The sequence below is a fragment of the Symsagittifera roscoffensis genome, chromosome 1, assembly GCF_963678635.1.
Source record: "Symsagittifera roscoffensis chromosome 1, txSymRosc1.1, whole genome shotgun sequence".
Taxonomy (NCBI): Eukaryota; Metazoa; Xenacoelomorpha; order Acoela; family Convolutidae; genus Symsagittifera; species Symsagittifera roscoffensis.
This window is the reverse complement of record NC_087062.1, coordinates 4100125-4123255: the sequence shown is the minus strand read 5'-3', so window position 1 is coordinate 4123255 and position 23131 is coordinate 4100125. Positions and strand designations below refer to the sequence as shown.

The 23131-nt window shown below is 35.2% G+C and overlaps 2 protein-coding genes across 2 annotated transcripts in view; both read left to right on the top strand.

Annotated features, from left to right (window-relative positions):
- LOC134857035 (UDP-N-acetylhexosamine pyrophosphorylase-like) overlaps nt 1-12413 on the top strand; it is a 98434-nt gene extending 86021 nt beyond the window's left edge. The window contains exons 2-13 of the mRNA XM_063873366.1: nt 1014-1260; nt 1477-1500; nt 2466-2648; nt 2971-3274; nt 3838-4010; nt 4858-4923; nt 6589-6719; nt 7799-7945; nt 8495-8656; nt 8926-8973; nt 10136-10211; nt 11922-12413. Of these exons, the coding sequence (XP_063729436.1) occupies nt 1021-1260; nt 1477-1500; nt 2466-2648; nt 2971-3274; nt 3838-4010; nt 4858-4923; nt 6589-6719; nt 7799-7945; nt 8495-8656; nt 8926-8973; nt 10136-10211; nt 11922-11978 (1611 nt within the window). The 5' untranslated portion in view covers nt 1014-1020 and the 3' untranslated portion in view covers nt 11979-12413. The remainder of the gene's footprint in view (nt 1-1013; nt 1261-1476; nt 1501-2465; nt 2649-2970; nt 3275-3837; nt 4011-4857; nt 4924-6588; nt 6720-7798; nt 7946-8494; nt 8657-8925; nt 8974-10135; nt 10212-11921) is intronic.
- Nucleotides 12414-14950: 2537 nt separating this feature from the next.
- LOC134857026 (tyrosine-protein kinase CSK-like) lies at nt 14951-22584 on the top strand. Its single transcript, XM_063873357.1, has 6 exons — nt 14951-15217; nt 15750-15916; nt 18365-18921; nt 19595-19722; nt 20743-21050; nt 21724-22584. Exons 1-6 carry the CDS (start codon nt 15194-15196, stop codon nt 22130-22132), a joined length of 1593 nt encoding a protein of 530 aa, XP_063729427.1. The 5' UTR covers nt 14951-15193; the 3' UTR covers nt 22133-22584.
- Nucleotides 22585-23131: the final 547 nt, after the last annotated feature.

The window sequence follows — 23131 nt, the reverse complement described above, 5'->3', positions numbered from 1 at the left end:
TTTTTTGCGAAAATGTTTAAGTTGAGGTTGAAAGGCTATATAGTTCTCTCGAAAGCTTGTGTTTTATTTACACTAACCCAACTCGCAAATAAAAGTGCTCTTTTGGTGGCACGTTTGCTGCATTGCATTGGAAATTTAATAGCTTCTGTTCTATCTGCTTTATTAGTGGCTAGTAAATGAAAATTTTCAATAAACTATGGCGCAGATGCGAGGACGTGATATTCATTATGTTCAGGTCGGTTGTTCAATTCCGGCACTTTGCTAGCAAAAGTTTTATTTTTCAAAGCTGATTTTTAAAACCTTTTCTTTGTTTATCCGTTTTATACCTTTTTAGAGCCGTTTTTTTTTGAAGTGCAACTTTGCTGCTGAGTAGATTCTTGTAGCCGGGTTTGAATAAGGGACTACCATAATGAATTCATGTTTTTTTTCTATTGACTGACAGGTTTTAGTTAAACTATTTGCAAAAATTTTCCATGGCTTCTCCGCGTTGTAACTTATTTCAATATACAGAATTGTTTTTAAGAGTAATGAACGTAGTTGTATAGGTCTTGGTGATTTTTTTTTGTTTTTAGGAAAAAGTCTTGGAGTTTGTTCACACGCAATTTTGATTTTTCGCGGTTTGATTTATGATTTCTTCTTTAGTTCAGTCCCTTTCATATATTAAAAGGAAGGCAAACTCCACTATCGAACAGCAAAAATGTAAAGGTCACGAAAAACGTGATCGACTTCTAATATTGAAAATGGAAATTAATTATCAGATTTCCCAGTGAGATAAAAGACTTACCTATTGATCCAGTTTTCTCAAATTGGGTTGCTTTTAACAAAAAAGTGTCCATCATAAATTGTTCTACAAATTCAGAGAGCTTTAAGGCCATTTGTTTTTTTCTTCAAAGTTGAAGATTTTTGAAAAAAAAACAAGTCCGTTTTTGTTTCAGTTTTAGTTTCATTGCGTTCATTTCTCTTTTCCAACTGTCAAATGGCTATGTTTTGTATTGAGAAATCAAGCATTTCAGGTTAATTATGTTGGAAAACGGAGATATTGTTCATCCGAATAGTACTATATCAAATGGTCATAGTCATTCAAAGACAGACAAAACACATCCAGTCATGTCAGAAGATGAAATTAGGGCCAAACTGAAGCAATACGACCAGTCGCATTTGATGCAATTTTACGAAGAGCTGAGCGACGGAGAAAAGGAAAAGTTGTTGGCTGATATTTCAACAGTTGACTTCAAAGATGTCAGCGAGTTCTTTGAGAAGGTCGGTGTTTACTAAGGTGGTGCAAAATTTTCTCTGAGATGTCAGAATGTTCTTCGAGAACGTCGCTATTAATTAAAATGTGATGAAATAATAATCTACAATTTTTGCTTTGTAGTTCATAAGTTCATATAATGAAAGCGAAAGATGATTTATCAAAAGTTTTTTAATGCCAAAAATAATAACATGAATAATATGATTTTTATGTTTCCATTACAGGTCGCGAAAGTCGATTTCGATCAGGTAATATGTGGCATGGGAGTTTGCACGACTTAGTTAGTTTTGAGTAACTTTCTGTTGTAAATTTTGCCAATTGTTTTCTCTATTTCCTTCACTATTAAATTGGCAATTGGTAGTCTATTTTTTTCTAACTTCTGATGTTTTTCGTAGATGTTTTGGTTTAAAAGGAAAAGCATGAAATGAAAAGCATGGTTTAAAATGAACACTTGAATAAACAGTTAGCCAGTTGAAAAGCATCGAATAGTTATTAAGCATAACAGCTGATTAATAAAGAAGCCTTGTGAAAGGTAAGAACCGAGGGACTAAATTATGAAAATAAGTTGTCATTTTTCTAAATCTTTTTCAAGTTACGTCAGAGCAGTTAGAAGGGTTTCAAAAATAGCTCAGGATTTTGCAATGACATGTGAAAAATGTTAATAATATGATATTTTGATAGTTCATTATCTTTGTTAAATTAGTATATGACAGAAATTTAAAAAATCTGTAAGTATCTCGCTTTTTTTTCTTAGGGGTGCATTTGGTGGGTAGATTACTCGCTAATAATTAACCGTTTATCTAGTCCTTACTAATTGCGGTTATTCTCTACCTATGTACCATAGGATGGGCTGATAGTTGAATAGATCCGAACTAAATTCTTTCTGGCCTGGTCCAGCAATTGATGAATGCTGAATCTCTCCATTTATTCACACAATCTAACACGCATGTGGAATATTTCACCGTCTTACGTTCTGTCACGGCGGATATGTTGTATAATCTTATCGTAAAAAGTAATCGACTACATTGTTTGACATGGGGAATCTCCGGGACCCAATGCTCAAAAGTTACGACAGCCAATCATTACTAAAAAATTTGTAAAAAGAGGCGTGAAAATCAGGGTTTTTGAAAACAGTTTGAAGGACTTTGATTGGTTGAAAATTTTGTGGCGTTCGGATTTTTTAGTTATGAAATTAGCCGGAATTATAATTTAGAAACATGGAGTCACAGAAGCGTGTCGTCTCGCTCCAGTAGAAAGAGACATCACGGGATCTGTGCACGACGAACAGGCACCCGAATACAAGTCATTAGGACTATCAGCCATCGCATCTAGTTCTGTATGTGTACTCCTACTAGCTGGAGGCCAGGGCACTAGACTGGGAGTCGATTACCCTAAGGTAAACTAACCGCCTGTTTATTTCTTTACTCTAAACTTTTTTTAATTCGCAGTCATCATTTCCAACCGTTAGGAAAGAATTTTCTTTTCAATTGGCCCGAAAGACATCCTTTCTTTTTTGCAGCCAATATCTGATGCTCAAATTGAAGATAGATTTTTAATCTTATGGTACGCTCTCAAGTGATGGTTTTACTACACTCAAAATTTTGCTTTCATCAGTTTTTTTGGCCCCGATAATACGCCCGATACAACGCTGAAATATTGTTCTTTCATTATTAAGTTAGTTTTGATTATTAGCCCTTAATAATAAAGTTGGCTTTCAGGGAATGTACAATGTCGGCCTTCCGTCTAATAAAACATTGTATCAAATCCAAGCCGAGCGAATCATCAAAATCCAGCAGTTAGCTGACAAACATGCAAACCATTCCAGTCCAACATCTGTAGTGCCTTGGTACATCATGACATCCGAACACACAAAAGAAGCAACTCAGCAGTTTTTCGAGAGCAAGGGGTACTTTGGACTTGAAAAGACAAATGTCGTGTTCTTCGAGCAGAATATGATTCCGTGTATAGACATGAAAGGGAAAATTTTACTGGAATCGAAGAGTAAAATTGCAAGAAGTCCAGGTATGGAATATTCACTTCTTAACTTAATCTTTACGAAATTCGAATGATTCAAAAAATGATCCTATAGCATATAGTTTGTTTGCAAAAATATAGCATATGATTTAGCATATAGTTTGTTTGCAAAAATTACTGTGATTGGAACTTTCTAATCTCCTTGCACATCAACAGGCCATTATTGTGATCTACTTTTTAATTGTGATATAGTGATATCTTCGTTAATAACAATTGAGTTTTAAACCAATTGTTATCGACGAATATATCACGATAAGTCTATTATCCAAAAAAAAAACAATCTTCCTTCAATTTTCAGGGAGTTCGCTCATAAAGTGGAGAACCTTTCATTTCATACTCGTCAAAAACTATATATTAGTGTTTCTAATGCTCCTTTAGAAACATTTAAGAGTCGGTCGGCCGAATAGGGGTGTCGTAAAATAGTATTAAAGGGGATCCTCTGGGTGGCGAGGGGGTCGAATCTCTGAAGTCTGATCTAGACCCTCACTCCCACCTAACTCCCATAAATCCCTCCCTGATCTGAACTGAACTAGTACTGTTGTTTGTTTCAGATGGCAACGGGGGTCTGTATAGGGCGATGCGGGAGTGTGGCATTCTGGAGGACATGCAGAGTAGGGGGGTGGAGCACATAAACATCTATGGAGTGGACAACATCCTGGTCAGGCTGGCCGACCCCCTGTTCGTCGGATTCGCCATCACAAGACAGGCAGAGTGCGCCAACAAGGTACTTGGATGACAATAAGGAGAAGAAAAGGGGTGAAATTCAACTTACCGGATCCCGGATTCTCTCAAGTATCAGAAGACTCCTCAAAGCCGCCTAAGTTTGAGCCTGCAGTAATATTTAGTGAAAAGTAAAATTTAGGCTGGCAATGGACCCAAAAGATTTTTTAAAGAATTTTTAACGCTTTCAAACGGTAATAATTTTCATTTGAAATACCGTTGATATCTTGAAACGTGAAAATTTGCATGAACGTGAAAGAATTTAGCCAGTGGCATGTGAACAACTAAAACAGGCACCAATAGAGTAGTTATGGGCTCTTTTATTCTTTTGGACGAATAACATCATTGTTGAGTTATAAAATTTTAAATAAATAATTGAAACAAATACACAAAAGCATAACTACATGAACGCGTGTAGACATAGATATTCGTGAGTTCATCTAGTTACGCTTTTGTATATTTGTTTCAATTACTTATTTAAAACTTTATAGTTCAACAATGATGTTATTTGTCCACTAGAATAAAAAAGTCCATAACTTCAGTACTGATGCCAAGTTATATGGTCGGGTTATGTGGCGTGAGCGATAAGCGCTCTACTGTCTTGAAGCGTTCTTAAAAATTTTTGCAGCTCTGAAATAACGTGGAAATATGAATAATTTTTGTTGTTGTTAGTTTTCACCATTTTTAAAGTCAGATTACGAATATGCACTTAAAGCATTCAGAAAATGTGTTAATTGTTGTCGAAATCCGGGATCTGGTAAGTTGAATTTCGCCCTTATAGTTAACCAAAGCTAAATGTCGCCGAAGTTTTATCGAGTACGTTCTTTGAGCTTGATGATTTAATTTTTCAGGTGCTGCTGAAGAAAGATCCGCATGAGAAAGTGGGAGTGGTCTGCAAAGTAGACAACGCGTACAAGGTGTGCTCGCTTTTACTGTCTTAAAAATCGAAAGTTGAGATGGTGCTGCTGTTTTTTTTCAAATTATTTATCGGTTTTTTATTGTTCAATATTGTAGGATTCACCAATTCAATTTCTCTGGTTTATTTTGAATGAAGTGTTTGTTTGTTTGTTTTTAAAAAAGAATTTAACATTTACGCAAATGATATGAGTCAGGCTTGTGTGAGTTAACCATTGAATATTTTTTGTTCTGACAACCGAAACTGGGAGGAAATTTGCCTTCGTGTCTCACGCAAAATTAGGCATCTTAAATAACATCGTGGTTGAGTGATATTTTAGCCCTTTCAGCAGTGACTCGAACAAAATATAAAAAGTTAAGAACAATTTTCTGTCGAGAAAAACCGTTTTGAAATTTTAAGTCTTTCGAGTGAATTAAGCGACCGAATATGCTTATAATCGGAGGATACGCTTTTATTTGAGCCTTGAAAATTTAAGTCTTACTCCATTAAAATTAGTGAAGTTTCTTTAAGCGGAGAAAGTTTCTTTTGGCAATAGAAATTTTTTGTTAATTGTGGTCGGATTTTTTTTTGCTATTTGCACTGTAACCGGCTATTCTTGTTTTCATTTATTTTCTCTTGTTTTTGTTCAATGAAGTACATACACCTCATTTAATTCTTCAATTTGTTATGAATAAAGAGTTGCTTAAATTTGAAAAAATACGTACCGTATCTAGTGGAGCCTGTGTTATTTTATTATTTTTTTTCCAATCAAAGTCGCACAAGTTTTGTATTGCAGTTTCTGCATGTTTTTTTTTCAGTTTTCCAGTTCAATTTCATACATCGAAGGATTGTTGTCAAATTTAAATTGCATTTATTGCTGCCTTTAGGAAAAGGTGAACCTAAAACTGCTATTTTTCTTATAAATGAATGAATTTCTTTTATTTCTGATATTTACTTTAGTCTTTTTTCTTTTGCGCGTGATTCAAATTGTCGAGAGTGTTTCTTTATGTATCTGAAATCTGAGAAGTCTCTGTGGAACTTTGTAGATGCCAAATTGGGGGCTAGGTCTCTTCTTGGACCAGATTTTTACCAGACCGACCTTTTACCAGACCACAATGCAATAATTCATCTAAGATAATCTAAAATACGTGGAAGATTTGAAAAGAAAGTGGTTAGAACAGACAAACTTTCACTGAGAAACCGTTAGATCATCGTCTTTAACCAGACTAAACGGCTTTATTACATCTGTCAATCAAAATTGTTTATCAAGTCTGGTAAAAGGTCCATGTTTCAACTTTTTCTCATGTTTTAGAAGGTCCATATTTTAGTCTGGTTAAAGGTCGGTCCCTCCAAATTCGGAGAGGAGTGCGGTCTGTATTTAGACAACCGCGTATTCATACTCGTCAGTAAGCAGACAATTATCATATTAACTAATCAGAATCGAGATGAGAAAGCAAATTTACGAAATAAATAATTATTCATTTCTTACTTGTCTCGATTCTGATTGGCTAATACAGTATTTGTCAAAATACTGACGAGTCTGAATACGCAGTTGTCTAAATACTGCTACGTAACCATTCGGAGAATAGTTTGTTTTGATTCTTTTCCAAAATTTTAATTCATGTTAAAATTCATGTTTCATTGTTGGTCAATTGAGTGTGTACTTTTACTTACTATGAGTGTTTAGGTAGTGGAGTACAGTGAGATTCCGAAGGAAGTGTCTGAGATGCGGGACCCTGAGACCAACCGACTGCTCTACGGGGCATCCAACATAGTCAACCACTACTTGTCTTTCCAATTCGCCCTTGAAATGTGTCGGTAGGTTGTAGCTTTTGGATCTACTTAACAATTACCTCCCTTTTAAGAAAGGGGGCAATTGTTAAGTAGATTAAAATAACGCATTTTCGACCAATCAGATTGCAGCAAAATTAGAAGTGTCAATACAAAGCTCTAGCGCTAATTTACTGCTTTTATTAATAGGGGTGGCAATTCTTAAGTAGGTACCAAAGGGAGGGCAATTGTTAAGTAGATCCTAATTTTCTAAAGTCTACTTATCATTGGGTCTACCCTCTTTTTTTGAAAAAGGATTCTACGACAACCCGTAGTCTAGTAACAAAAAAAAAAGATGAAAAGACCACCACAAACTGGGATGTTAATGTTATGGGGGCGGCTATGTTTTACTGGGTAGCTAATATGAGAGCAATTTCATTTTAAACGAGGCTCCTCATAAAACGAAGAGTTTGAGGTGATTGTCATTAAGTGTTGATTAGCGAAGTTTTTCCCGGAAAAGTCTTCATTACATTTCAACTTCTTTTTTCAGTTTTTGGTTCTTAAGTGACTTTCAGTTGAAACTAGACATGTAAGCTCAAATGAAAATTGCTCTCCAATTTGGGAGACGAAGTGACACTAAAATTCTTCATGAAAACTGAGAAAATGGCAAATTACTTTAAGTTTCAAAATTTAAGTTTGACTTTTTAATGTTGACTATTTGGGAACTTCCAGTGATTAGAATAAAAGGAAAATAGGTAACCCAATTTTCTCAGAGCCAAAAAATCTCTTAGCTATGATTGTTTGATTTTGGTGCCATTTTTTCCGTAGTCCCAAAGAATCCTGTATTGACGGCTTCGCGATGTTAAGTTAAGAAGTAGTGAAAATGCTGAATGTTTTAAGATCTATATCTGAACGGCCAATTTTGTGTAAACTGAATGACTTTCCTGGAAATCAATCAAAAAGCGAATCAAAACAGAAAGAAACAGTTTTTAAAAGTGTATTCGAAACTTTTGCCCTTTGCTCCCTTCGAGGTTTACTGTGTGAAAATATAAGTGCGATAGGAGTGCATATAGGGCTAAAATTAAGTGATGCAAAAAGATTTCATGAGGTAGTTGCTTTTTTTTCAGAGATGAGTCATCCCTGCTTCTCTACCACGAGGCCTGCAAGAAGATTCCCTATGTTGATCTGTCGTCAGGGAAATTAATCGCAGCTCCCGAAACGAACACAGGAATCAAGAGGGAGAAATTCGTATTCGATGTCTTCCCATTCACCAAGTTAGAATCTTTGAAACTTCTAAATTTCAGTGTTCAAACGTTCTGGCTTGCGATATTACCATCACTTAGTGTATACAGATGAAAAAATAAATTCAGTTTCCTGACAATTTTGTTATTGTTTTTGATTTATTCCAAATTCTTTATTCAAGTTGGCTCTTTTCAAGTTCTTTTTTTGGTATAATGCTGAAGTGTGTTACCCCGAAAGACCTTTGAATTGCTCTTAAAATGAAGTTTTTAAATTATCATAAAACAGGTCAATGTTAAGAATGAACAGATTTGAACAAATGCCTTCACATACAGAAGGTATAACAGTTGTTAGTAAGGTTTTGATCTTTTAGTTTTTTGAGGGGAGTGAATAAAAAACTGGAAAAAACCTTATGGTTTCCTTACGATAGTTGAGATTATGAAACTATTTTGGTTGTGAATAAATAGAAGATGAAAAATTTTCAAAACTTGTTATCCTAATTGATATTGCTTGTCATCAAAATTCTAAATAGATCTGTGAGGTTTTTTAGCGTTTCCGGGTGTAGAGAAATAATTTGTGTTTAGGAAGTTCGCAATGCTGGAGGTCGATAGAGAATGTGAATTTTCTCCCTTGAAGAACTCCAATCAAGCTGGTTCAGAGTGTCCCAATACAGCCAGAGACTCTATACTGTCTCTACATGCTAAATGGGTCATCCAAAATGGAGGCCAAATTTCTCCATCATCTAGGTAAGTTTTTCCTGGAATTAACGTAGTGGACAAGTATGACAGTTTGGCCTGTGAATATAGTTGTATATCTGAAGAAAAAAACAAATAGAATGCAGCCCGAAAATTTTCGGATGCGGTTCTTTTAATTATTTGTGTTTGTTTTTAAAGGTTTTCATAAAAATGGCGGAACAATCTTTCATAATTGTCTGTTCTTGGGGCGCTATTATGTATCTATTGCAGTTTTCTTAAATTTAAAAATAGCATACTAAAACTTAATTTAAATTGTTTAGCTCTGGTGATGGTTGCTCTGAAGCTAAATCTTCCAAAGTTTTGATAAGGTATGGTTATGGTCATACTCGTATATTTTCCACCCCCTTCGATTTCTGCTTTAGTAGGATTTCGTAACTGCAATTTAAATGAAATTTTGCTGTCAAAAATTGAATTAATTTTTAACAGTGTGAAATTGAATCAGATTTGAAGATTTTAATGTTACATGCAAATTGCATGCCACTTTCAGACAATTATTTTGTAGTTTTACTAAGAAGAGGGAATTTAGGAAAGGGCTGTCTAATCGAAGAATGTGCTCATTTTTAATTTCTCATCCGTTTGTTGATGAATGATATCGAGTTTATTAAATTGTGGCTGATTACAGTACTTATTGGGTAGTCTGACCTTTGCGACATTTAAAAAAACACTCATGAAATTATCAAAGTAAAACTGAACATCTTTCTAAATGTGGATGATCGCCAATACTTGTGTATCATCTGAGAATGAAAGATTGAGGTTTCACGTATTGTCGTTGAACTAACGCTGATTTAAAGAACGTTTATTACAATAGTGAACAAAATTAAACACAAACTCGGGATTTTTTCTTAAATGTTTCTTTTCAATGTCAATTTTAGACAAAATTTCTTTCGAATTTCCGAAAAGTTTTTAGATAGACTAAGCAAATGATCAGGGCAAATCATGAAACTATCAAGATTTGGTTTGAAAAACATACCAATGTAATCCGGGTGTGAAAAAGCCCGATTTTTTCACCAGCTCTAAGTTTTTCAATCCGCGTGAAAAACTAAGAAACTGCCAAGTTCAATAAAAGTCTCACACCTATTATTTCAATTTTCTCGCTGAGAATCTTTTGTGTCACATGAACAACTTTTTAATTCCGCTTATCGAGAAAGAGTTCACTACAATGCAAAGCTTAGTGCAGATGAAGAAATCTGCTATTTCAGACCCGGATTTCATTGGAAAGTCTTCGAAACCAAATCTTGATAGTTTCATAGAGGGTAGCTCTGATTATTTGCTCTGGGTTTATGTAAACGTTTTACTGAAATTCGAAGGAATTGTTGTCCAAAATTGACATTGAAAACATACATTTTAGAGAGTAAAAACTTGAATTTGCGCTTAGTTTTGTCCACTAGTGTAGTTACTGTAGTCGACGGACAGTTTTTGCACGGTTAATAAATTTTTTTCAACAAATTAGTTTAATGGAATTGTTTTCAGCGACACTGAAGCACTGACAAGTTGCCAGCAGAAAATTCAATGCGAGATATCACCATTGGTGTCATACGCAGGAGAGGTTAGCTTGAATCTTATTTAAAGTAATGAACGTAGGGAAGACTCTTATAAAGATTTCGATGATTTTTTCTTTGTTTTGCCGGTAGTTGAAATTTGTTTACGCTTAAAGTTAGTTTTCTGAGATTTGAGCTTTGATTTTTTTCAGCTCAATTAAAATTCGTTTCATGAAAGCAAAGAAATTTGCGCTATCTAATTACGAAAGTGGAAATTGAGCAAAAAAACTTGAATTACTTGCAGTTTCGAAAGTGGACTGTAGTTTATAGACTTCCGAGCCGGTTCGAAATTTACCTACTGATCCAGTTTTGTCTATCAATTTAGTTTTGGGAAAATGTCAATCATAGAAGAATCTTGAAATTCAAAGAGTTTTCATACCGGCTATATTTATCTGAAAAGAAAATTTTTGAAAGTTAACTAAAGAATAAACAATCGTTTTTTAAGTTCATTGAAACTTTCCTAATTGTCTGGCACTTTTTTCATTTCATAGGTACTTAGAATATGTTATAGTAGAAGATATATTTGCAGTACACACAAGATTAGGAACCGTGAATATCAAATAGTGGCCACGAAATGTTTCTTTGTTTAAAAAAAAGTGATGATTCAAATTTCCCGGACAAAACAAACGAAATTGGAAATGAGCATTTGTCTCAAATTGGGTTGAAGTTGAAGAAAAATTGATAAGAACAAAAGTTGCGCTTAATTGAAACCGAATTATTATATTGCGATTTGTTTAACGAAATTCGGGTCCAAAAACGTATACTATTTATCAAAAATGGATCCTTTTTGGCTTTTAGGTCAGTTAAAAGTTGCCCTAAATTTATCGGGTCGATTGATGAGCCAATTATAGTAAAGCGAGGTTCTCTTGTAGCTCAACAGAGTTTAGGGAGGGTTTTATCTGGTTAATTTGTATAAATTAATATTTTTTGTTTGATTGGTATAAAATGTCATTTTTCGTATAAAATATCAATAGTTTTCGTTTGTAACTGTTTTAAATTAGCTGAGCAAATTTTGAAGATAACTTTTTTCTTTACACGCGCAGAGCGTAGTTTTACACTGAAGCACTTTTTTAAACTTAAGTCGCAAACATTTGCTACTCTCTGTGAAGCTGTTAGAGCAGGTAGCATTGGCAGCTTAATAGCAGTTGAGTTGTCTATCGGCTGTTTAATGGCGAACGTTTGGTGAATCCCAAGCAAATATGGCGCAGATGCGAGGACGTAAGACTCTTCATCACCAGGTCCGAGGTGCGATCCGGCATATAGCAAAAAAAAACTTAGTAGCTTAGCCTTTGTATAGTTTGTTAGATAAGAATTTCCTTTTGATATAATTTGCTAACCATATGACCCGGTGTATTTTGCGATCTGGTAAGTTGTTTTTAACTGAAAGATCCAATTTGTGGCCTGAGTTTTACAAATTAAGTTTGCGCATCATTCTAATATATTGAATTTTGGGTTGAAATTATGGGCCCGAAATTCGCAAAATAATTTCGTACCACATTCTAATAGATTAATAAGCAACTTAGGTTTTTCTTCTCATCAGTTTTGTCTAATGTCAATCCAATGCGAGAAAAACCCGTCTTAAGTTTCCAACTTTTTTCATTTTGTCCTGTTATTTTATGTTATTTTAAATTAGCACCAGTATTTGCTGTAAGAATAACTTTTTACTAGCAAAGTTTTCGTCTGTTTTTGTTCTAACAGTCAGACAAGAGTTTTTTCAGGGACTTGAAGAGATATGCAAAGGTCAAACGTTCACTTCGCCAGTGTCAATTAACTAGCGATGCCATTCACTCCAATCAGAAACAGTGACGGGAAAATACACGAGCAGTTTGACTGTATTAGCTTTACGACAATTTGAAAGCTGTTTTGTCCTCTTAATCAATATACCTTGCAGTAAATCATATCAATTCAAATCACCAAAAATTATCGCCGGCGGAACCCGGATCATATAAACCAGCCGAAAAATAAACGAGCTACTACATACACCAGTCATAAATGAAACATTTTGCAATATCTCTAGAATAATAACATAATATGATCCAGAATTCAACGCAAATTTTTCTATTCTTTACTGAATTATGGTGGCGTGACCAAAGTAGATGGTTTTCGTTGAACATTACGCTTTGCAAGCTTATAAATTATGTAAAATTTATAACCGCTTTTATTTAGCAAATTAACTGATTTGCAGAAACAAATTAATTTTTTTCTAATGATGCCGAACTCTAACAAGGATAGCACAGAATGATCCGCCTATATTCATAAAAAAATTCAAAAAATGATTTTTTTAAAGATTAATCAAGGTAGTGAAGACTCTTATATAGGTCTTGCTGATTTTTTGTTGGTTTTTTTTTCAGGAAGAAGTCCTAAAAGTCTCTAATAACTACAGATGTGCATTCATACATATTGATGCATTTATGAATGCACTTAAGTATATATGCACTTTTTGAATTCAATTGAAACTGTAAATAGCACTCTTCACATAAGAACGTGGAAATGGCGCGAAAAAACGAGTATTTTCTAGTTTCGAAAGTGCAATTTAATTTTTGATTTCCAGCGGAATAAAAACTTTACCTATTGATCCAGTTTTCTCTAGTTGTGTTCATGTTATCGAAAAAACGCCGGTCATAAATTTTTCTAGAATTTCAAAGAGCTTAAGGAGCATCTAATTTTTTAGAAATTCGAAAGTTTTTGTATGTTTACTTATTTTTTGTATGTTTACTTGCGTACACCTAATTTTTCGTATGTTTACTTGCGTTCATTACTCTTTTTTAATTTTCGATTGGCTAGTTTTCATTTTAATGTCGTTTTTTGTCCATAGTGTGATGAGAGAACTGCGCAAACACGTATAAACTTAACCAATTAGGCTTAATCTTGAACAGTTGACTTAAAAAATAATGAAAAACAGACAAAAAAAAATATTTGGGAGTTTTTTGCTCAATAATTTTTACTTTGAAGTTTTTTATGGTCAAGAAAGCGCTAAATTAAATTTCAATTGGCGTTTACCGTTTGGAAAAATCAAGTTTTCAATTGGATCGGTATTACTAAAAAAAAAGTTTTTTATTTTTTTCATCGTTTAGAGGGGGGGGGGGGGGGGTGGATGGGTGGGGTGGGTATAACCGAAAAGACCTCTAAGTGATCCGGTGTGTTAATGTGTTCAGCTGTGAAGCGGCAGGTTCAAGATGTTAAAAGTAGAGTTCTGAAGTTGACGTGCACTTGATAGCTGAGTAGCTCTAGCAAATGCCGCGAAGCTGATTTTTTTTTACTTCACTGCCGACCATTTTTCTTGCTGCCCGAGTCCTATATGCGGCTGTCTAATAAAATTTCAATGTAACTTGAACTGGCAATGTTTTTTTTTTCAAAACAAGAAGAAATCCTCTATTTAAAGAAGCAATGTGGAACTATCTTGAGAATGCAAAAGATAGAAAACAGAGAGCAGATGTATCAATTAAAGAGTGGCATAGGGCGTTCTCGTAGTGTATTAATGTTGCCCCATGTAGCTTTCTCCAAATTTATTTGTTTCATCCAGAAAGAGCTGAAATATACTGAATACCAAGCAAGGAACCTTAATCGTTAGCTGATTTAAGGGAGGTGGACGCCCCCTCTTCAGGAGTTCGACCCCTGCCAACCCCTTTGTACAATTTTGAGGTATCCCTTTTTGCCTGACTACCCGAATTTTTTTTAAAGAGGCCTTCGGCGCCAATGTCTACAATTTTTGAGGGGAAGAGCTCAATTTTTTAGTCTAATTATCCAAAGAGCGGCGCAGAAATTTGGTAAAAACAGTCTTTTTGGTGATTTGGGAGAGCTCGGAAATCAATATGGTTGACCTAAAGAAATTCGAAAATGTCGACTAAAATTTTGAAAATCCCCCTCCCGAGAAAATCCTCCCACATGAACTTGTTACTAAAAAGTGTTTGCGCGACTCGCTGAATGCTTTAAGCATAGGAAAAACTGGAGAAATTTGAATCAATTGCGTTAAATTTTCATGATTTTATTATCCAAGTGGAGTTTTTGTGTGTCTTCCGTTGTATTTGAAATGTTCCCCTTTTTAGATTGTTTTAATGTCTTGATTTTATAGCACGTGAGAGTATCCTTTAAAATGTGGTCTGGCAGTTATTGATTGAAGAGGCTACTCAAAACCTTTCATAAGATGGAATGTCCAAAATGATGCGTTTGTTTGATTCTTTGGTCTTAATTCTCTTCTTTTTTGGTGCCACAGTTGCCGGAAATTGTCTGGATGGAGTCAGTCTTACAACTTGGCCTGCACGCGCTCAAGTTATTTTTCAAAACGCTTCCGAATCCTGCAGTGTTGAAGTTGTTTTTAACGAGCAGGCACGTAAACATGGGACGGTGAAACCTGGAACTAATTTAGTCGAAGTCAATTTAGATTTTCAAACTTACCACAACCTGTCTTCGAAAAGTTTTCGCGTCGCTTTCGAGAATTGTGACAAAAGTTTCAGATGTTATTTCTATCATGTTTTCTCTATGACTGAACTACAATGGCGATGTATGCAACCGAGATATCGAACGGTTGTCGGGGATCCTCAATACTTGAAAATTCTAGGGATCTATTTAACAATCATCCTTTTCTTTCTAAGCAATATTCTTTACACGTCACACCCGTTGAGTCTGATGGTTTTTTTATACTTATTATATGTGCATTTCCTGATTTAAACAATTTTTTGATATTCTGTTTGTAATAGTGGTAATGTAATATTGTAATATAAAAGTGGTAAGATTATAGTAATATAGCGTTTTTTTTTCGATCAATAAGAAATTTTGATTGATTATTAACTGGATCCCATATCTAGACAGCATTTGCAAAAATCTCTCAACTACCGATTTGGAGTTTCAACCGAAGTTGTGTTCGAGGACTTGTGATTGGCTGCTTGAACATTCGTCTTTTAACTGTTCTGAGGTTGTGGATATTGATGATACATGTAGTTACGAAGAGGTCTACGGCGAACTGCAGGCAGACGAGTTCATATTCGATGACATGGCTTCACCTCCGAATGAAATGGTTGATAATTATCTTTTTTTTTACACTAGTGAGCGTTAGTGCATTAGTACGAACCTTCTTTTTTTCTAACCTAATTCGCAAATAAAAGTGTTCATTAAAAGTGTTCACTTATTTGGTGGCAGTTTTGTTACAAGCACGATCTGTAGCATTGGAAGTTTCATAGCATCGCCTCTGTGTCAATAAATGTGTGCCAGTTTTTCTGAGCTATAAATGCAAATTAGATTAACGAAACGTGTGCCTTTATCTAAGCTTTGGTAATTAGAACTGCAAAATTTGTGTTAGTAGTCGACCCTGAAATGTTCGAACGAAGTTTATATTATGCTATTTCCTTTTTTGATCAGCCGAATATTCAATATATTGGTTCTGAAAATTATTATGATAGATGGGTCGCAACAATTTCGATGAAAAGTGTCAAAATTGCCATCTAAGATAATGTGCTGGATTTTTCAGAAAATTTTAATGCTATACTTTTTCTTCGGCTCCATCAATAATTTAGGGTTTCAAATATCATGATTAATTCATATTTTTCCAGGTCGACGACTGTCTCAGCTGGACAGATTCAAGACTGATGGTTGAGCGGGATAAGCAGTTACTACCCTTAGTTGATAACAACCACTGCTTTCGTCTTTGGAGTGGCGAGCGATGGTTTTGCTTTTCCAGGCGTGCGAACCGTTTTCGTCAGTGTCACTATCTCGTGAAGTAAGCAATTAAATCATTCAGATAATATTGAAAAAAAATTCATGATTTTTTTTTAAAGTTAATTGGGACACGAATCATAATGTAAAAAGGATAACTGGTATATTTGCAAACAGAAAAGAAGGATCTGATTACAATAGTGATTAATAAATAATTTTGATAAGATACTTATGAAGTTTTTTGCAGAATTTTATGAAAGTTTTTTGTAAATTTTTTTGACAATAATTGAGCTTTCAGAATAGGTTGTTTTTATACTAATGAAGTTAATGAGTTCTGTTTTTTTTCTGATCGATAATTGTAAATGAGTGGTGTTTGTCTCATCTTAGAACAGATGGCTTTCTTCTAATTATCCATGGTATTGTGAATCACAACTGAACAGTTTTCAGTTCTATTGAGCTTGCAATTAGCAAGATTTTTTTAATCGGATCAAAGAGGTTTTCCATGCAAACATCTTGTCGAGCGTAGCTTCTATGCATTGATTTCAATTTATACTATATCGAATCAGTCATCTAATATTGTGCTGTTTGAAAAAGAAGAAGATTTTCTTCGATTGTTTTCCTGACAGGAACGAAATTAACAGCTATAAATTTGTTATGACATTAAATTCGGTTTGACTGGCATGTACCAAAATATTGTCGGCTCAGTTTTTGCTCGATAATTTTTGAACGCTTATTTAACGCTAGGTTTATTAAGAGTTGATAAATTTTGTTCAGACTCTTATATAGGTCGTGATAATTTTTAAGGTTGTTTTTTCAGGTAAAATTTGTTTAGGCTCAAATTTTCTTCTTAACTGTTTGCCTTTTGATTTTTTTTCAAGTTCATTTCTCTTTATTTTTAGGCAAATTCCACTATCAAAAAGCGACAGCGTAGAGATAACGAAAAACGTGATCGACTTCTAATTTCGAAAATCGAATTTAATTATCAGATTTCTCAGCGAAATATAAATTTACCCATGGTTTCAGTTTTCTCATTGTGTTGAATTTGAAAAAAAGTGTCAATCATAAATTGTGCTAGAAATTCGAAGAACTTTGATTTCATCTATTTGTGTTCGACATTCGAAAGTTGAGATTGTTTAAAAAAAAACAGGTCGGTATATTTTTTCTGTTTTCTTGGCTTTCTTGACTTTTTTTCGACTCTCAGATGGTTATGTTTATGTAGCGACATGTTTTCCACAAATTGAACATTATTCGAGACAAACGTATGAAATTTTTGAAAGTTCAGTTCAAATTCCTTTGCTTAAAGGAAGGACTTTATTGCTCTGCAATTGCAAAAGTGATAATGGCTAGAAAAAAGTTAGCGATTTCTAGTTTTTTAATTAGATTCCAAGTTTTAGAGTTTTAATTTTTAAAAAAAGTGTCAATGATAAAATATTTCTATAATTCATTGAGCTCTGAAGCCATCTATTGTTTTCTTCGAAGTTCAAAAATGAAAAAAAAAACAAATAAAGTCAATAATTTCTTTCGTTTCCTTTCGTTTATTTACACTTTTCCAACTATTTTTTCTTATATTTTGTTTAAAATGGTTGACCAGAAAAACTGTTCTTTCGACTTCCGAAGAAAGGATGGAGTATTTGTGCTCGGGCTTTGTTTTGTTCTCCAGGCAAACTTTGCTCTTTAACTAGCCACTTTTGACAATTTTTCTTAAATATCACTGGAAAGGTATTGTTGTCTTGAGCTCAACTTTTAAAAAACATATTTTGCCTGTGATCATTTTTCGTAAAGTGATGGGGGTTTAATGATTGACAATTTGGGACAATTAATTTGCGATATTTTTTGGCATCGACGAAATGAATGTGTAGCGAACGTAAAGGCGATAGAAGTTATTTCAATGCAAAACCGACATGTCTCCGCACAGGTTTCATCGGTAGATTTTAAGAAAGTAGATGCAAAAAAATGTGCTTAACTATGTTCTAATGTTGAATGTCAGTGCTTCCTAGTTTATAGGCCGGGGTTCGAATATCAGTGTCTCGGAGAGTTCTATTACACGCGTTAGTTATTTTTTTTTGTAGAAAAAATGATTTGTGTCCGGATGTCTGCTAAGTTTTTGTTGGACAATTTTTTTCATTGATCAATTGGTTTAAACGAAATTTGAAACCTCTAAGTATCTTGTATTTATGCCAGTTTTTGCTTAGTTTTTCACATTTTGCTTAAAGATTTGCTAGTTCATTTTTTTCTTTAATCAAATTCCTTTTTAAAATTCAAAGCCTAATTTTTTTCTGCTATTTGAATTGCTTTTGACCTGGCGTTCGAATCCCGGAGACATGAATTACCCAAATCTTTTTTTCCCGAAATTCATTGAAGCTTCTCTAATTCAGAGTTTGTAGTTTTTCTGGCTAATGTATGCAGATTGGAAGTTCGCCGTGGTGTTTTTATGCTATGCCGTTATAGTTTAGAAGGTGATTGAAAGAGAAATGATATTTTTAATTTGTTTATGGGTGTTTTTTGTTCTCAGAAATCTGATCCAGGAGCAGAGTATGTTGCGCAACCTCCCAAGAGAGGAAAAGTTGCCTCTGCTTTCATTCTTGCTGCATCAATCAGATGACGGGTCTTCTTACAAAATAACTAAAATAGGAGGTGTAACAGTCGTGATTACTGTCCTATTCTTAATCATTGTGATTTCGGCTTGTACACTCGCGTTTGTCAAACTGAGAGCGAAATCTAACAGGGGTTCGGATGATTATCAAAGTAACAGAGGTTGGCGTCGTGATGGTGTTGTGGATCTGCATAATCAAAACGTAGTTGTGATGCATCGAATTCATCAACCTTCGTGTTCAAATGCGGAAAACACGTATAATGAAATCTACTGCACATTATCATCAGTAAATAACAATTACCGTTCGAGGTTGTGTAGTAATGCGGTTAGTGACAGGACAGTTTCAACGTATGTTGGTCTGGATTATGCTTTGTTGGGACCGAACTTTGAATTTGCGGCGGATAAAGTGGTACAGCTAAGGCAGCTTGACAGTGGCGAATACGGAAAGGTATCTCTGGCTATTATCACCACTACAGGTATAGATATTTTATGAAGCTTGCAAATGGAAAAAAAAACATTAGACTTGGAGTTTCCAAAGATATGACGAAAGACTTAAGTGGTGCATAATGTTCGCCAGGAAATTAATTTTAGTTTTTGGTAATTTCGAAGGGTTTGACCAAAAACTGCGAGTGTTACAAAAAATATAAATTCAACTAGAAAAATTTTAGGGTGGCCGCATCCGGTCAAGAATTGATAGGCACAAAATAGTGTCAATAATTGACCCATTGTACGGTAAGGCTGATGAATTTTGCATAAAGCTGCTTAGATACATCCGCAAGCCGGACTCAAAAAGGCTTTGCTTGAATTCGAAGTGCTAGTCCGCAAGGTGACCTTTACTAAGACATAACGTGTGTGACAATTTGAATTTGAGCACGCTAAGCAAATTTTTACAAAATTTCAGTCATGCGAATTGCTGTATGAACAATTTTTGAACAGCTTTATTTTGTTGTTTTACAAGGGGGTCTAAACTGGAAAAGCCGTTTTTTGCAATAGCGCCCAAGCATATGTTTTTGTCTAAAAGCCATTTCGCTTACTGAAACGCTTACTCTATAATTTGTTACTTCTACTTTGCTTAAATTTACTGCAAGTGTAAGCTGTCGCACCAGATATGTCTGTTTGGCGTTAACCGCCTTCGTTTTTTGGTTGCAGGGGAGCACGTGGCAGTGAAGATGGCGGCCACTAACTTCAGTTGTCTCTCGACTAGTTTAGAGTGCAGAGAGGCAGAAGCGAAGTTGAGGAAAGAGGCCCAGATCATGCACCCTCTCAGACATCCAAATGTCAGTTCACAATTTGCTCTCTTTCCCCATTATTACCCTTGCTCTTTTCCCTTTTTACCCCGCCTGCAAAATTTCAATAGTAGTTTTTCTGTTCACTTAGTCGGATTTCAGATGCCAGCAAAAAACAACTGAAGCATACTTGTTTGTCAGACGTACAAAAGCGCGTAGTCTTGGGTTGAGCTTCCCTTAAAAATTATTTATCTCGCGGTTTCTCAAAAAAAAAAAACACTTCAAACACAGATTCACGCGCCCAATATCTCTCGTGCCGAATGTGAGCGTAGCGGAGCAATCGGTTGCTACTTTGTCAATGCCGCGTTCGAAGTTAGCGTTAATTGTTATGAGTCCGCTAAAAAAACTGGTCTGCTAAAAAACCGGTCTGCTAAAACACCTAGCGCCTAGTTTTGATTTAGTTTTGAATTTTCCAGCGGAATATAAATTTATCTTATGAACCAATTGTCTAAAGTTGGGTTACTTTTATCAAAAAAAGTTTCACTTGTTCTTCGAACTCAAAGAGCTTTGAGGTCATGGTAAGCGGTAGTGAAGTGGTTAAGTCTCCGCTTCTCAATCGAAAGGTCGGATGTTCGAGGCCGACCATGATCTGTTGCTTGAGGGTGAAGCAACATTACCCAGCCCAGAAAAATAACCTAAAAAATTGCATGTAGTTCTTAAGCAGGGGCACAACAGCGATTCGCTGTAATGAGCTGAACAGCTCGAATATTGGACCTTTCGCACGTGGATAACTCGCGTTAAAAACAGCAATAAAAAGCCATCTTTGTTTTTGCGGAAAAAAGATTCTGTAGATTGCAGGAAAAGTCTTTTTGAAAGCTTTAACTTTGGCGAGGTATCCTTATGCAAATGAGTAATAATTTATGCTGCTCCAAATATCAGTTAAAAAATCAAAATTTGCAGTAGTAGGATAATTTGTCGATTTGTGTATTTTTACCCGTATTATTAAATCTAACAGTAATTTTGAAACGGTGCACAATGAAAGTGGTTTTAACTATTTCGCTATTTTTTCAGATCGCCAAACTGATCGGCGTAGTGAGCACAAGTCGAGCAGCCCCGTTCCAGATTCTAATCGAGTATCAATCTTACGGGAACTTGAACTCATTCCTGAGACAGAAACAGAGAGACAATGAATCCCTCTCCCTCTACAGATTGCACAGCTTCAGCCAGCAGATCTGGAATGGGATGAACTACTTGAGTGAGAGACTAATTGTCCATAGGGATCTGGCCACTAGGAATTGTCTGTTGGCAAATGCGGTTACAGTCAAATTGGGTGATTTTGGGTTTGCGGAACAGCTCCAGTCTCTGGATGACTTTATCCAGTGAGTATCTCCTTGATTTTTTGTTCTGGTAAATGCCAAATTTTTATAATATTCTTTTCAGCGAACGAATCTGAGCTAAGTTAAGTAACCTAAAACTGCTCCTTTTGCTGTGAAAAGTTACTCATCTGAACGCGTAAAAAGCAGTGTCTAAAGCTTACCCCCTTCCCTGTAGTAATGTTTGTCTTTTGAAGGGTAAAATATTTGTCCGAAGATAAGATTACAGTGTAAAAAGCCATAAGTATCATCTTCGTCTGTTTGTGGCCTGGGAAATTTTGAAAAAGCAAAATTGGTGGAAAGTTTCGGCATAGACATTAACACAATTTGCGTGGTGAAAGATGAAACTTTTGATAACTATTAAATTTTCAAAAATAATTTAAATACGAATCTAGTCATTTTCATATTCAGTCAGTTGTCCATTCTACTAAGATACTTTTTTCGAATACATTTTTCTGCCAGATAGATAGAATTGTATTCAAAAATTCAAATTTACGCTTTTTTGCAAATAATTTGACTTTTATCTGGCAGAATACTGTATTAAATAGTGCTCGAGTTAAAGCTATAAATAGTGCTCGAAGTATAACAACGAGCAATCCAGCTATTTAGAGTAAATATGCCATCTGTTTCATTATATCATCAAATCGTGATATGATTGATAGTAGCGATGATTGTGTAGAGTGAACGATGACTCAGACTTGCCTCTGCGCTGGCTGCCTCCTGAGATGTTGAGTGAGGTGAAGTACTACCTCAAGTCAGATGTCTGGCAGTTCGGAGTAGTCATGTGGGAGATATACTCTCTGGGCATGAAACCTTACTGTGGAATCAGCAATAGAGATGTCATCCAGTACGTGTTGGACGGAAAAGTGTTGCCCAAAATGGAGCCAAAGCAGGATCCGCATGGACTGGGACCCAATCTGAAAACGAGAGACTACCCGGACGCTATTTATAAGTTCATGAAGAAGTGTTGGAAGTTCAACGTCGCTGATCGACCCTCGTTCGGAGACTATGCAGCTGCAGAAGAGCTGTTCAATCTGGTAGACGTGATCACTCAGTTCTGTTCATATCAGAACGTAGAACTTTTCTGAGAAGACTAAAGAAAGAAAAGTAGAAAAAAAACTGTATTTATCACTCTTATTTATCAAACTAAAGCGGACCCTCGCTTATTGTTAATTAAACTCTGATAGTTGGCCTATTGTCCGCCTGTTTTATCAAATCATTTTGATTTGATTCGTTTCTTTTAGTTTAAATATTCTACTTATTCTGTTGTTAAGAAAGGATAAAAACTCGAAATTTATTGTTAGTTGATGAATTACTGAATTTTTCAAACCGTTTGTCATCTCGAGTTTTAGCATATGATAAAGTAAATTAGTAGATACAGTATTTATTCAGATCTTAACCTGTCAACTGACTTTCCTGTAAATTTTGCTTCTTTGTAAAATAAATATTGCTGCTTTGAATTGTGTTTGTCCAAGCTCTTGTTTTTGTGGCTTTGATTTAGATAGAAGTGCCTTATCTCAATTTATTTTTCTCAAACTGATGTTTTGAGTAAGTGCTATAGAAGTTGATTGTTTATCTGAACCTCCTAAACTCAAGTTTTAAGTTGCATGTGTGGCGACTAATTCTTCAGATTCTTCGATTTCCTTGCATTTTTGAGCAGTTGCGGATTTAGGGGGGTGGGAGCGGATGCCCCCCGCAGGGATTCGATCCTCTGCCGACCCAAAGGGTCCCCCTTTGTGCTATTTTGAGATATCCGTTTATGGCTGACTGACCTTAAAGTTTTTCTAAATGCGCCTTTGGCGCCAATCTATACTAGTTTTGAGGGTGGAGCGCGCGCCGAAAAAATGCGATTTTTTGGTCGACATTTTCCAAAAAGTGCCTAAAAGCTTTTTGGTTTTTAAAATTTGCCTGCGGTGCAGAAAATTTCGTCAAATAAAGGTCTTTATAGTGGTTTGGGAGAGCTCAGAAACACAATCTGGTCAACCTAAAAAAAGTCGACAAAGCTTTTAAAAAAATTTTGAAAATCCGCCCCGAATTTCACCCCCTCTCGAGAAATTCCTAGATCCGCGCCTGGTTTTTAGCGTACA

Coding starts and splice junctions, on each gene's coding strand:
- LOC134857026 (XM_063873357.1), top strand. CDS start 15,194: ATGGCTTCACCTCCGAATGAAATG. Junction 15,917..18,364: donor CAGTGTCACTATCTCGTGAA/GTAAGCAATTAA, acceptor TTTTGTTCTCAG/AAATCTGATCCAGGAGCAGA. Junction 21,051..21,723: donor TCTCTGGATGACTTTATCCA/GTGAGTATCTCC, acceptor ATGATTGTGTAG/AGTGAACGATGACTCAGACT.